At 40.4% G+C, this 15,294-nt stretch overlaps 1 protein-coding gene across 2 annotated transcripts; it reads left to right on the top strand.

Moving 5' to 3' along the window:
* Positions 1 to 718: 718 nt before the first annotated feature.
* On the top strand, positions 719 to 15,051 carry ext2 (exostosin glycosyltransferase 2). 2 transcript variants are annotated; one of them, XM_004067020.4, is made up of 15 exons: positions 719 to 855; positions 1,210 to 1,550; positions 1,635 to 1,858; positions 2,167 to 2,256; positions 3,462 to 3,578; positions 3,774 to 3,969; positions 4,280 to 4,419; positions 4,531 to 4,624; positions 7,810 to 7,941; positions 10,168 to 10,357; positions 12,100 to 12,266; positions 12,891 to 13,034; positions 13,123 to 13,251; positions 13,728 to 13,810; positions 13,922 to 15,051. In XM_004067020.4, the coding sequence occupies exons 2-15, from the start codon at positions 1,236 to 1,238 to the stop codon at positions 14,058 to 14,060; spliced, it is 2,160 nt and encodes a 719-aa protein (XP_004067068.1). In that variant the 5' UTR covers positions 719 to 855; positions 1,210 to 1,235; the 3' UTR covers positions 14,061 to 15,051. The 2 variants fall into 2 exon arrangements, with proteins under 2 accessions (XP_004067068.1, XP_020569369.1); XM_020713710.2 differs by having other exon boundaries at positions 727 to 855; positions 1,213 to 1,550.
* Positions 15,052 to 15,294: the final 243 nt, after the last annotated feature.

Here is a 15,294-nt window from a genome sequence, read left to right on the forward strand (position 1 = left end):
TGTGCATGTGGGCGTGTGTTTGTCTGTGTGTGTGAATAATAAGTGTTGAAGGTGCGCTTTCCAAAATTTCATGATTTTGTTCTGAGGAAGAAAATGATTTCATTCATCCACACAGAATCCATACAGAAAAACAGCCTTTGGACAAAACGCTCTCTCTGTAAAGGCCAGTAAACTCTGGAACAGTCTTCCACTGTACATCAGGGAGTGTCAAACATTACAGACCTTCAAAACACAGCTCAAGCAGTGGCTGAAAGCAAACCAGTCCTGTAGCCACTGACTTTTAACTCTCATAATGTACCACCTTCTTGTGTTCTTATTGTATCTGTGATTCTGTCTTTTGTTTTGTCCTGTTTTATGTTTCCTGCCTAGGGACTATGGATGCAAATTAGCATCATTGCTATAATCCAGCATGTTTACGCCTATCATTGTTTGATAGATGTTCATTAATGTGCACTGTCCCTATTAAATAAAGCGTAAATAAATAAATAAATAAATCCCCATTGCTGAACTCGCAGGGATTCTGATTAAAAGTATTATAGTTGCAATTAGTACAATTTATATGCAAAATTTGGTTTCTAAAATAAAAAAGGTGGCCTCCAAACATTGAGACACTCACAGTCTAAAGAACAGGACGTCAGTACACCTTTTCTGCCACTAGAGGGAAGCAAAGCGCTCCATGCTGGAGTCGGGAACGCAAAAGTTAAAAGCAAAGAAAAGAAACTTCCGTAAATCACTGAACTACTTCCTGTTTAATGCTAGTGACGCTAAGATGAGATTTGTTTTTTCTCAATGTAGCTAGATATGTAGCTGTAGCTATGAATTGGCACTAAACGGACATTAGCCAATTATATCTGGGTATGTAAGACATATTTTCGAAATATTATCAGTTTACATATTTTCGGGTTTAGCCGAACACGATGAAGAACAGCGAAAAAACAGCGATGAAGCTTAACGTTTAGCGCCTGCTGACAAATAGTTCGTTTTATTTTTTTGAGCTGGAGCTCACTTTATTTCTTCTACTTTGGTGTATTTAGTTCCATTTGTCGTAACAATATTCTCTGGTTAAGAAATGTTAAGCATACAGCCGTGGGAACTGCGGTTAGGACGCGTTTATTATTAGCTTGGTTGGTTAGCTATGCTGTAGAAGAAAGTCTGCAGGTGTGATCTATATAGTTATTCTTAATACTATTTATTTGTTAATTTTCTCAGCGTCTGGTCTAACGTAGCTGTCAGCCATGTATGCCTCTGGGAAATACAACTCTCGGGGTCCCGCTTTGATCCCACGGATGAAAATCAAGCACCGCATTTACTACATCACCCTTTTCTCCGTGGTGCTGCTCGGACTGGTCGCCACCGGAATGTTTCAGTTTTGGCCCCACTCTATTGAGTCCACAGCGGACTGGACCCTCGACAAGCGCAGCATCCACGACGCACCTCTTATCCGGCTCCCTGTATCCAGTCCCATTCCCGAGAGGGGGGACCTCAGCTGCCGCATGCACACCTGTTTTGATGTGTACAGATGTGGCTACAACCCCAAGAACAGAATCAAGGTAACTGTTATCCTCCACAGCTGCCTAAACTAAAATATGCTTTAATATGTTTGGTGCTGACTGTTGCATTGTTATGCTTTGCAGGTGTATATCTACCCTCTACAGAGGTTTGCAGATGAACTCGGGGTACCGATTAGCAGCACAGGGCTGTCACGGGAATACAATGACCTGCTCAGTGCAATCTCAGACAGTGACTTTTACACTGATGATGTTACCAGGGCTTGTCTTTTTATTCCTTCGATTGATGTGCTGAATCAGAACTCCCTGCGGATCAGGGAGACGGCTCAAGCTTTGGCAATGTTACCCAGGCAAGTCATTTCAATTTACCTAGACTCAGTTTTATTAAATAGTTTAGTTTGTAGCTGCTAAGCTTTTATCCACATGAATGCAAGGTTGCAAGGTTTCCCAGACAAATGACATTTTTAGTTGACCATATATGCTGTTGAATTTAGTGCTCAGGCAGATCAATCTATAATTTGCAAAAATGGCTTTTAGATTATTTTTGTCATACTACTGTCGGTTAATAAAAGTTTCCTAGATAAAAAAAAAATCTCTTCTTTGCTTTGTAACTTGGTAAACATTCTTTCCAGCTTTAAACATGTTTTTGTTTTATTAGATGGGACAAAGGGATGAACCACCTCCTTTTCAACATGTTACCTGGAGGCCCTCCTGACTACAATACTGCCTTAGATGTGCCAAGAGACAGGTAATTCCCACACACTCAATAAGAGGGGAACAGTGGTTAGCACTCTTGCTTCACAGCAAGAAGGCCCTGGTTCCAGTTCTGACTGGGAGCTTTCTGTGTGGAGTTTGCATGTTCTCCCCGTGCATGCATGGGTTTTTCTCCAGGGAATAGAGCTTCCTCCCACTATCCAAAAACATGCTTCATAGGTTAATTGGTTACTCTAAATTGTCCCTAGGTGTGAGTGTGAGTGTGTATGGGTGTGCGATATTGTGGCCCTGCGACAGACAGGCGACCTGTCCAGGGTGTATCCTACCATCGTCCAAAAGTAGCTGGGTTAAGCAAGAAACAAAACAACTTGATGCAATGAATTTACTTAATAATAGTTTATCCAGCCATCCATTTTCTATGTTTCCTCTAATGCTGTATGGTTTAAAAACAGTTCAGTTCTGATAGAATTCTTCATCTTTTTGTTGATGATATGGTACAAACACTTTAGACATAGTTGAAAAACTAAAACAAGCCGTGTAAAGGCAAGAATCAATAATAATAAGGAAATGATAAAAGTTGACCGTAAATAAAGTCAAAACAGCACATAAACAAGAAAGATGTTTTTTTTGAAAAATGCCAGCGCTGGGTATCGAACCAGCGAGCTTCCGCACCGAGGATTCCCCATGTATTTCAATGTAGGCAAAAATCCTGGAGTATCTTGAAAAGTTCAAGGATTTGAAGGACCAAAAGTCATAGCTGCACCACGGGCGGCCGACCATGATCGTAAGATTGCAGTCTGTTGCACGCCCATGAGTCGATGTGTCCTTGGGCAAGACACTAAACCCCACCTTGCCTCTGGTGGTAGGCGGGCGCCTGTGTTTGGCAGCGGAGCCACCATCAGTGTGTGAATGTGTGTGTGACTGGGTGAACGGGTCTGTGACTGTAAAGCGCTTTGTCCTTGTTGGTAGAAAAGCGTAATACAAGTATACGCCATTTACCATAGCTAGAAAAAGCTGAAAGAGCTGAACATTTAATAGCTGAATGGTTAAAGTAACTGAAAAATTGTAGGAGTTAAGAGGCAAAAAATGGCTGAAGATAATATAGTAAAGAAATACAGAAAGAGAAACAGGAAAACAAGGGGTTGAATGCTTTATAGCATTTATAGCATTCAACCAATGAATCCAACTGAGTACCTCCCTGTGGAAGAGCTTTGTTAAAACCAGGTGTGTTTGTTTCAGAGCCCTTTTAGCTGGAGGCGGTTTCTCTACATGGACCTACAGGCAAGGTTATGATATCAGCATCCCAGTTTACAGCCCCTTGTCTGCAGACGTAGAGCTGCCTGAAAGACAACCTGGGTGAGTAGATGTTGCACAGTAACTGATGTCTTCCTCTATAAATTGAATAATGCATGACTTGTCTACAGTATACACTGTATATGGCTGGTTTTGTAAGTGAATTAAAGTAATTGCAAGGCAACAAATATTTACGTTTTCCCAATAATTTTGTAACATACTAATCAGTTTAATGCTTCTTATTTTCTTTCTTCGTAGGCCGCGACGTTACTTCATTCTGTCTTCTCAGACGGCAATTCACCGAGAGTATCGCGCCGAACTGGAACGCTTAAAGGAGGAAAATGGAGAAGCTCTTCTTCTCCTGGATAAGTGCAGCAATCTGTCCCAAGGTGCTGCCTCTGCACGAAAGCGCTGCTACAAAGGCCAGGTGTACGACTACCCACAGATTCTGCAGGTTTGAGGCTCAACAGCATTACAGAAAAAGAGTTTCAGTTCAAAAGAAGCTTTTAAAACTGCAGCCCTGTTTGTGGCCCATAATCTGTGTAAATGAAGTTACATTCAGCTTTGATCTCACTTTTATACATAAAGTTTTTGACCAAAAAAATGGTGTTTTCCTTTTATTTGGAGACTTGACCTACCTGATGTTTAATTGCACTTCATAAAAAGCAGGAAATTAAAGCTGTCAATTTTTATCAGTATGTAGTTCTGAACCATATATTGTACAGCATGTTGTAGACAGTTTTCTTAAAAATATTTGTCAACAGGAATCTTCTTTTTGCGTGGTCTTGCGAGGGGCACGTCTGGGTCAGGCGACCCTAAGCGATGTGCTTCAGGCTGGATGTGTCCCTGTTATTTTGGCTGACTCCTATATTCTGCCGTTTTCTGAAGTGCTCGACTGGAAAAGGTCTGCTTGCCTCTTACGAAATGAAAACAACTCTTTAAACCTTTTGACTTCCTTATGTATTTCATTTTCCCTTTGCTCTTTTGCCCTTTTTGTCCTGTTACGCCCTTGCAGGGCTTCTGTGGTCATTCCAGAGGAGAAGCTGTCAGAGATGTACACCATACTGAAGAGCATTCCCCACAGACAAGTTGAAGAAATGCAGAGACAGGTAATGCCAGAAAGTAAACTCTTAGTAAAATGATCTTTAACACAAAAAAACCGAGGTCATTATCATTTCTACTGAGCAAACATTTCAAGCCAAAGACCCAAAAATTGAATTAAATTAAAAGAAAGCCTAAAACCTTGTGCTTTATGAATTAGTTTAATTTTTGGTAAGTGTGGTGTGCTAAAAACTATCAAGACGATAAATATCTGGAACTGTTTTCATTACGGCTTGTTGGGATGGGCTGTGAATGGAAATATGTGGTCCTAACATTCTCACGTCACCCAAGAACAGACAAACTTTTTTAAGATTCTGCAACTTTGTATATTAAAAAAAACACTGAGTGAGTCAGCTTTGTGAATACCTTCTTATTCCTGTGTTGTTGTGAAGACACCATTGACCTATCTCACATGCATTTTGTCCTAATTCTGTCTGTTATTATGAGTCAACAGTTTGGACAAACCTCTCTTTACTTCTGGTCAAATGAGTGGGAACTTCTTAATTGTAGTTTATGCAAAATAGGTTTTACAAAAGGTTCAATCATAAATTGTTTTTGTAATTGAGACTATTTGCCAATGACTGCATGTTCAAACAAAAAACTTTTAGCTCTGATTTCTTCCTTCATATTTTTCCTTCAAACTTGAGCATTTTATGAGTTTTTCCAGCAGGGGGCTCAGCAGGCCTTGCTGATGTCCACATGAAGACAGTACCCCATTTATAGTATAGAAACAAAACAACACATTTTAACATTACCGCTTTTTTTATCTTTATAAAGACAAACTTTTGTAAACACATCAGCTGTTTAGAGCTACAGCTAAAAGTTTCTATAGGAAAGTTCCCACTTGCTAGTAAGTTTTCTTTAAAGAATGGTAACATCTCTTAATGTGTAGTATTTTTAACATTCAGGCTTTTTTTTTATAGTGACATAGCCATGAACTTGTACCTCTAAATATTTTTTGTTTTACTTCATCCAAACTTTAACCCTGGGGAACATAAAGGAAACCTTCTTAAACAAAACATCTATAGGCCTTCATCCAGAGCTTTTTCTAGCCTTTCAAAGCAAACATTTGTTTCTTATTTACCTTTTATAAGTGCTCAGATAACAGAAATGGCCCATAATGCAGTGCTACTCCTGTTTCCTTAAAGGAAACACTGATTGTATGTTAAAGGTTTCTAAGTCTGTGTTCCAAAAGTTTGTATGATATCATTGATTTTCGAGTCATTCTCGCAATCCTCTTCTCTCTATAACTGATCTGTGGTTTTTTTAGTCGTCTATTTGCTTTGCTTCTGAAAGTCAATGTATAAAATAACAGCTTTTTATTCCAAGATGAGCATTTTTAGTCTTCTTGGAATGTTTAGTCTGCTTCCAGCATTTCTTTTTTTTGGTTCTCTTACCAGGAGATATAAGTGCATCTTAAATGTAAACATGAGATTATAAAGTGAAAATACTGAGGAAGATATGACAGATTGGAGTCCCACGTTGTTCTTCTGTTCTCTGAAAACACATCAGGGATCTTAGACTGAGGTTTAAAATCTTCGTAAACTTGGTTCTAACAATTCCTATGCTGGTGATCAACAATAAAGAGAAAACATACTGGGTCTAGACCGTAGATTTAAACAGGAACTTACACCTTTAATGCTTTTGGAGCTTAAACTTTGTTTTACAGTCTGAGATTGTTCTAATGTTTGAGAGTTTTGGTTTGTTTACTTCTAGTTTAGTTGTTTTCAGAGTGAAAATTCAGAATGTAATGCCTGTTGCATTTTTATAGGAATTTAATTCTATTTAAAAAAAATCTGCATCTATGTTAACAATGTTTGGCATTTATTGTGCAATTAATGCCCAAAAAGGCCTAACAGTATAATGCAATATCAGGTATTTTTTCTTTAATTCCAGTAAAAACCAAAAAAAGTTCAGCTTTTTTCTGGCTGGATTTTATGCAGTTGCACATATTGGCCTCCACCTTGCCTAACAATTCACTGTATTTTGACGTCAACCCAACTTTTTTGAATTCTGCTTTTAAAAAGAACAAAAGCGAAACACTAATGGTTTTCAACAAATGGTTGTATCCACTGACATGCAGGTTGAACGTTTTAATGTGTAGAGGTTACCTAATGGCTTAAGCTGTCATTTACATCGTCCCTCTTTCTCCTGCGGCAGCAGACCTAACTGTGCCGTGATCATAGGACATATGCTGCATATGGAAGCCAAAGTGATGGTTTCTTTTTTCTCGCAGTGATGTCTGTTCTTCCCTCCTCATAAAAATTCCTGCAGGCGCTGGAAGAGGGTGGAGGGTGGCTGCATGAGCCCTGGGGCCAGCTAAATGTTCTTTCTGCCTCCTCCCGGTCGGAAAAGAAACTTTCATCACTTGTTGATTTATAGACCCCTGAGATGGGAAAGTCCTTTTAGATTCTCTTCACCCCTGGTTTTTGGAAAAGAGTGCTGGGTTTTGTTTTGTTTTTTCTCTTTCAGAATCTGGAAAATCTCTGGTCCTGTTTTTTTTTTCCCACATGAAAAAGTGAAACATTCACCAAAATTGTCTTATTTGAATTAGTCTAAAGTTTGGAGTACCGGTAGTTAACATTATCTTGGAGTTTTCTGTAAAGCTCCATCATTTAGTATAGTTGTGCCCTGTTTCTGATCTCACCTTTTGACGATTCTTCACAGTCAAAAAAATCTAAATTGTTAGAGAACCAGCATCATTAACCTTTAATATATGGCTTCAGAGTTCACACCACAAAGTCTGTTATTTAAACAGACATCTGTTAAAGTTAAGCGAAGTCCGACCAAAGAACCACAAGAAATGTTAAACAACAGGATACCTAACTTTTGTTTTTTAAATAGCGCTTTTGTGTAATACTTTGTTTGTCCTGTAATTGTATAAAATGTGATTAAAATAAACCACAAAAGTATCTCCAAATTGAATCTGAAGAAAGACATATGGTTGTTTCTCTACTATAATTTCCTTTGAAGTGACAAAAAATATTAAAGTTTATTTTACCTTCAACGCAAAAAATGCACATAGGAAAAGGACAAATCGCTGTTTATATGGGAAAAATATATAACCATATAATAACTGCTGGGTCTGTGGACAAATTAATTTGTTGTTTGTTTCAAATAGGTTTAATTCAGAGTTTTCTTCTTCTGCGGTTTTGTTTGTGTGCACACCTTTTGAAGCCTCTTTTGTCTTCAGGCACGCTGGTTCTGGGATGCCTACTTTAGCTCCATGAAGGCTGTTGGTTTGACGACGCTGCAGATCATCAATGACCGCATCTATCCTTATGCGGCCCGCACTTACGAGCAGTGGAACAATCCACCTGTGGTGGTATGTGGCTTTTGCATTTCTGGTTAATACCGTTGTGTTGTCTTGTCTCTCAGATTTTTCTTTGCTTTGGTTTTTGGTTCCTTGAAGGCTAACATCAAGAGTAGATCAGTGTAATTCTCTACCACACCAAACCATTTCTTACTTTTTTGCTCCCTGTTGATCAAAGCCTCTATAGCAGAGAAACGGTTGAAAATATAGCTTCATCTGAAAGCAGCACGTCATGATTTCTCTGAGGCAGCCAGTTTGTGTCAGCACTTCTGCACTAACAACCTCCCTTGGTTGTGGTGAAAAATAAGTTCCTTCTTGTTATCGTCATTGCGTCTTGTGCAGCGCTGTTAATGATGAAGAAGGATGGGTGTCTGGATGCAGCGCAGCTCTGGCTGTGGGAATCCACGGCTGCAGACATGTTGGCTCGGCAGTCATCTCTCAGGAGTTGTTAATCAGCCCCGGTTTGATCCAGAGATTCCTTCAAGCAACGCCTGGGAATGAGGCGTGCGAATGTCACCGTGTGTGTGGATACAAAGTAATCCTTTCTAGCCATCGAATTTCTACAACTATTGCGTTAAAACTCCACTTAATGCTGCAATTAGTCAGCTGGAAGTCAAAGTCACCATGGTGAAACTTTGATTCTTTTTTTAACTTTTCAGCATGTCAAACTTGACATTACTAGTTTAAAATGGGCTATGAGTCCAATCTGTCAGCATCACCATGGTGTTAAAGTTTGACCAGTCACTGAGGATCTTAATTGCGTCAGGGTGCAGACCTTTAGCCTCTCCAGCCTCAAACGAGAGCTAACGTTTTTTTTTTCTCAATCAATTCGAGGAATGGATGGTGAGAAGAGTTCGCATAAATCACTAAATAAATCAGGCAGACTTTTTTCCGCGCCTCTCCTCCTTAAGTCTTTAAGGTGGTAATTGAAAGCACATTGTTTAAAGCTGCAGAAGCCTTTGGAGCGGAGGGGAGGGGCTTTCAGATTAAAGCGCTATCAGTTGTAAGTATCTATTTTAGGACCTTGAACAACCTTCCAAGTGAAAGACAAAAAGAATCTGCCAGTCAGATAGTTTGAACTCCCAGCATGCACTTGTCAAAATCCCTTTCGGTACTAAACACCAGATTGACCCAAATGGAATAATCTGCTTTTTAAAAGAAACTGGCCAAACTTCAAACTTGTGCTTTTTTTTTGTCAATGTGAGCGTGGCTGCACTGTAACGCATTGTCGTTTTCTGTGATTAAAAAAAGGTTTTTCTGTCCTTTTGAAGGTTTTTAGAATGAGTACTGCTTCATCAGTTGCAAAACCTTAAAGAAAGTCCCTTCTTTTTAGTTTACATATAAAATCTTAAATAAGGAGATGCTCCTTAAGATCTTTGGGGATGTTCAGACATGCGGCTCCCTTTTCATCTCATTTATTCTGTTAGACAAATGGCTTAAGTGGTCTCAGCATGCTCTAGTCTTTTTTTTTTGATGTTTCTCACTTTAATTATTTCCCCATCTTTTCCTACGACAATGTGACAACGACCACAGGAAAGTTTCCACTTGCTAGTAAAGTCCATTTTTATTGGTGGTGGAGTGACTGATGTGTAAAAAATTAGTGGCTGTGTTTCTGTCGGCAGACGTGCGTCGATGGAGCCACATAATCACTCTGTGGCCACCAGAGAAGAGAAGAAACGGCCTTTATTTGTACTTAAAGAAACCCGCTGCTTTATAGTTTTTAAATGAGTTGTTTTTGACCCTCTTGGAGTGAATGTTTTGGAAGATGGAGCATGTTTGAAACCTCCAAGCTTGTTTCTCCAGAGGCATTGAACAATATTTCATAAAGGAAAAATTATAAGTTTTCTTTTTTTCTAATGGGTAATTTCTTTTTGTTCCTACAGTGGGCAGTAGCTGAGGTTTCTTCAATTTTTCTGTTTCTTTCTTTTAAATGTTAGCGGGAGGTACATGTATGTATCTCATCTTTTAGTCTATACAGTTAACTGGGTGTGGTGTTTGCATTTTTATGTCTAATGACATCTCAGAAATCATGAAGGTCTTTTCACATCTGTTTTTTCTGTGGTGCTGCCTTTTAGAGTGTTTGGCACTTTTCTAGATTGTCATTATGTAGAAAACTGGGGATCAATCAAAGATACATTTTTGATGTCTGATGATAAAGCTATTTAGCTGACACATCGGTTGACATGGAAAAGATGGCATTTCTGGTCTAACCAGTATTGTTTTTGTTGTCCCGTGTAGAAGTGGTCCAGTGTGAACAGTCCACTGTTCCTGCCACTTATTCCTCCAAGGGCTCCGGGCTTCACAGCCGTGGTGCTGACCTACGACCGGGTGGAGAGTCTCTTCAGGGTCATCACAGAAATCTCCAAGGTGCCGAGCTTGGCTAAGCTGTTGGTGGTGTGGAACAATCAGAACAAAAGTCCCCCTGAAGGTGAGCGTACCACGAAAATTAGATCCATGAAACATTATCTGCACATTGAAGCCACAGAAAGAAAAGTTGTTACTGATGAAGCTTTGGCTTCAGATAACTCATTATTTTCAATTTTCCTGGTTATTGTCTGAACTTGCTGCTGTTTTTCTGCAATTTGAGAGACTGAATAATAGCTTTTAGTTCATTTAAACAATTGATCATCATACAAGCACAACTGCTATATGCAAACTTCTCTCTTGAGAAACAGGAACTAAAAGCAGGTAAACATGTCTGAGCTGAACTTGCATTTCCTGTCTGATCCTTTATTTATTCTTTGGCTTCTGATTTTCACATTTCACTGAAGGTTTTAGCCCTTTAAAATTGTTACAGCAAAAGAAATCGTCTCTCAGTCAGTATGAAGCTCTCTTTAAGTCATGTACACACCGGTCATTTGACGAGCGTTCAAGAATGCCCATGGTGTTCACACTGGACAAGCAGGGAGGGGCTTCTTCTTTTCCTTTTGTTTATTAGCGCATGTCCACCACCTACAGTTGGAGGAGGCTTGCCGCAAAATTTCAAAGCAGTACAAATGTCATGGTTGGGCCTTACACAGAAACTTTTTGGTTCATTGCTAGCGTCCTGCAATAGCAGATATTGATGACCATCATGTCAGGAGAGTGGACATTGGTTTTATCTTTATTGGAACGCAAACGCAGATGCCGTCGGTCCCGTTGGCGTGTCTGTGTTCACCTCATAAACCAAATCCATGTGTCACTACCAAACCACAGTCCCTGATTGTTCATATTCAACCTGGTTTAACTTTCAACATGTCCAAAACTGTCATAGAAACCTGCGTAGCTACATTAGAGTTTTGAACGTGGAAGTTCAGAACATGCATTAGCATAGACTTTTCATTGGAAGTGGCTTCTTGAACGCGCTTTGCCGAGGGTGATTTGAACGTAGGTTTATATCAATTATAGAAATATAAATTTGTGATAAAACTAGTCTGTTGGGAAATAAAGCTACACATCACATCTCATTGTGAAATGTTCAGAAATTAACTTTATTTACGTATTATTTTAGTGCTTTAATGCTCTTTGTTCTATCATCTTTCTGCTCTATTTTCAACACCAAGTAGATATTTAGCCAACTGTCTGTAGAGCTCAGATGAAACAGCATGGCTGACTGAGAGTGTGTGTGCGTGCGTGGGGGGATTGGGGTATTTACCAATATTTTTCCTGACAATAGTTTTTTTTGCCAGTAACCCTCAGATGTGATTAGGAGGACCTGCAGCTCCTCTTTAGGGCTGCCAGCTCCCAGTCCCCGTATTAATGTGGAGACACATTCTTTGTGATCTCTCTCCGCTGTGGGTCGTGCCATGGACGCTGCCCAAGATCTTTGAAATGCTTCCCAGAGAAAAAGGCTCTGGTGATGTGCCTCATGAAGAATCGTGGTGTGGTTAGATTTGCACGTGCTTGAGGTTCGGGTAACAATGTCAGCCTGCGGATGAAGTTTTGACTGTCGGGGCGGCATTTTCCATCGCCACTTACAGTTTGGAAATCTCTGTTTGTGGTTAAGAGCAACGATCTGTAAACCTCCTCCAACAGTGATATAGATGGATTTACCAGTATTTTGACAAATTGGTCATCTTTCAGTTGTTCTGTTTCATGTTTTTGTTTGTGTTAAAATAAAAGACTTTTCTGGACTTTACTGTGAACGAGTTACCCACCATACCATTATGTGTGTTTTTATGTTTTTGTCAGAGTCTCTCTGGCCAAAGGTCAGCGTCCCTCTCAAAGTGGTGCGAACAAAAGAGAACAAGCTGAGTAACCGTTTCTTCCCGTATGACGAGATCGAGACCGAAGCTGTGCTCGCCATCGATGACGACATCATCATGCTAACGTCTGATGAACTGCAGTTTGGCTATGAGGTGAGAAATGCATCCTACAGAAGCCAAATGGAGACAAAGACGATGGATCCCCTTCAGGTTGACGGCAGGGTTTAGAGTGACGGAGGGAGATTCCAGTCAGATTCCCTGCTGCTCGCAGAGGTGACTTCCTGCTGAGTGTGTTTGATGTGGGCAGGAGATTGACAGGTCTGCTGCTGATGCTTTCCATGCACACAGTACCTGCTCGGCCTAATGTTGCACAGCACTCACCTGAATCCATTTAGCAGTCATTTTATAAAATGGCCTCAGTTTAGGGTTAATTACATGGAATTACAGGCAGAACAGTAGAAGTTCCCTGATTGGTGATGATGCCTTCTGTGCTCAATGTGAGGCGCAGCTCCTGCTGGTAATATTTTTAAAAGATTATGTTCAGCTTTTTTCTGCCTCAAGCGTTTTGTTTAGTTACGTGGTGTTCAAGTAGTTGACATTCAGCTGTTATTTTTGGCCTCAAGATGAAAGAGAGAACAGAGACGGATGGTAGTTTAAGTTTAGATCGTTCATTCTCAGATCTCAGACGGCCTCTGCATCATTCGTCTTCCAACATGAGTGCTTCATTGAAGCTGAACGCGCCAGACAATCCTTCTCCTGTCCGCTGATTTCCTCCAGGTGTGGAGGGAGTTTCCTGACAGGCTGGTGGGCTACCCAGGCCGCCTGCACCTCTGGGATCATGAAATGGGAAAGTGGAAGTACGAGTCGGAGTGGACCAACGAGGTTTCCATGGTTTTAACTGGAGCTGCTTTCTACCATAAGGTAAATTTAGTCAGAAATGGGGAAAAAAAGTTTTTAAAGCAGTCCAGTTGAGTAATTCCTGCTAAATGTTTTTTTAAATCTGTTTCAGTACTTCAACTATTTGTACACATACAAGATGCCAGGAGACATCAAGAACTGGGTGGACACTCACATGAACTGTGAAGATATTGCAATGAACTTTCTGGTGGCTAACATAACAGGCAAAGCCCCTATAAAGGTACATCAATGGACTCTTGATTGTCCTCTGTGGTTTGGGGGAGGCTGAAGCCTCAAACATCTCTGGGTCTGATCAGCTCTCACCCTTCTGCAATCACTGCCTCCCACCTTCTTCATTCTACCGCTTCTGTCAAGGTGGAGAGACCACGAGCATCAACCTTTGCCTCCCTTATCTGGTTGTCACTCACCGACACTCCTCCACCCCCCACCCAGCATGTTTTCATAAGCTGACCAGAAAGTGTCCATTCCATTCTGTCAAACCGTTGCCTCCACACGTGTCTACACCTGCTCACCTCCTTCCAGGTCCCTTCTTTCTTGCCTCTCCTTCATGTGTTCAGTTTGCAGCTACAGCCGGCTTAAGCTGGGTATAAACGTCTAATGAAATGAGAGCAGACAGCTCCTGCCCGGGCTGCCGAGGTTGAACAAATTACTGGAGTGAGCACGGAGTTGGTGTGACTGGACTGTGTTTCTGTTTAGGTAACCCCACGGAAAAAGTTCAAGTGTCCTGAATGCACCGCAATTGATGGACTGTCCTTAGATCAGACTCACATGGTTGAGAGGTACGGTTTGTAGAAATCTATCATAATGTGCAGTTTTTTACTTCACACACTCATTGTGCTGCCTGCTTTTCAAACATTTTTTTGCTTGATCTTCGGCTTATTTGTTTGTAGGTCAGAGTGCATCAACAAGTTTGCTTCCGTTTTTGGAACCATGCCTCTGAAGGTGGTGGAGCACCGCGCCGACCCAGTGCTCTATAAAGACGACTTTCCGGAGAAGCTCAAGAGCTTTCCCAACATCGGAAGCCTCTGACAATCCTGCAACGACTGTGCGGATCTCCTCGCAACACTTAAAGACATTTCACCAACACAGTGCTTCTTCGTGTCAAGATGCCAGTATTTAGTCTAAAAACGTCTGGAGTTGTCTCCGTTCGAGTGGCTGCAGTTTAGTTTTTACACATTTCATATGGAGAACCTTCTCTCAAGTGTTTCAAATCACAATTCGCACGATAAGCAGGACATGTTACAGGACGAAGGTCATCTGATGATTGATGGGCCGACTGGTTAACCTGTCTTTGTTGCTGTTTCACTGCTGAAGAGTACAAGCACTGCTCCTCCGGAAGTGTACATATTATGCAGCAGTGCTGTATGATAGGGATAATTTATGACCTCTCAGCAAAAATGTCTATATATTTTTTTTTTGCTTCTCAAAAAGTGACACTATAAAATTCTGTTTATAAAGAAAACTTCTATATGATGACACACATCTATGCGTTGATTGGGAGTAGTACATTACATCACGTGATCAGATCAGAACCGTAGACGACATAGTGAGCAACCGCTGACTTTGAGTGATTCTAAGCTACTGTTTTAATTCTCTATGATTTTATACTTCCTGTTAAAGACCTTTTATTGTACTTAAATGTAAAAGACAAGCAGGGTTATTTCAGTTACACGTCTTGGCACTTTTTCTGCAGATTTGTAAGCCTTATGGTTTTACCATGTTTTGGCGTAAATGCCTGTAGAATGTCGACGTTTATTGTTTTGTAAAATTTTTACTTTAATTTCCATTTTTTTTGGTGTCACATTTCAAGGTTTAGAGTGTAACTTTGAGATCTGTGCTGTCTTTCACTATCACTGCCGCCTTGTTTTATTTTCCTTTTTGCATCGGTTTTCGCAGACTTTTGGAAATGTGCCGAGTTGTATGAAGGCATTTCTAGTTTATAAGTAAAGTAACATTTTGGAGTCTGAGTCATTTTGTTTTGTTTTGCATGTGTTAAGGTAATAAAAAATAAAAAAGGTGACATCGTTGTTTTTCTGTGCAGTTGAACCAATGAGCGTCCAGAGCAGCGCTCGCTGTGATGCTGCTGCTCCGCCTGTCACCTGTTGTTAATATGTGCTGCATAATCCTCCCTGTTCTGTGTCAGCAGTTCAAAAGGGTGCAGTTCGTATTTTTGTCAGCTTCAATTAGTGTGACACTATTGCGGGTTATGAGATCTGATTTCATTGCTTGGGTTTCAAAGGGGCTAAAATGCACCAGGATTTCA

Source organism: Oryzias latipes, chromosome 3 (genome assembly GCF_002234675.1).
Source record: "Oryzias latipes chromosome 3, ASM223467v1".
Classification (NCBI taxonomy): domain Eukaryota; kingdom Metazoa; phylum Chordata; class Actinopteri; order Beloniformes; family Adrianichthyidae; genus Oryzias; species Oryzias latipes.

Excerpts from the sequence above, each read along its gene's own strand:
- ext2 (XM_004067020.4), top strand. The coding sequence starts at position 1,236 with ATGTATGCCTCTGGGAAATACAACTCTCGGGGTCCCGCTTTGATCCCA. Across the intron at positions 1,551-1,634 it reads ACCCCAAGAACAGAATCAAG|GTGTATATCTACCCTCTACA; the intron begins GTAACTGTTATC and ends TATGCTTTGCAG. Across the intron at positions 12,267-12,890 it reads AACTGCAGTTTGGCTATGAG|GTGTGGAGGGAGTTTCCTGA; the intron begins GTGAGAAATGCA and ends GATTTCCTCCAG.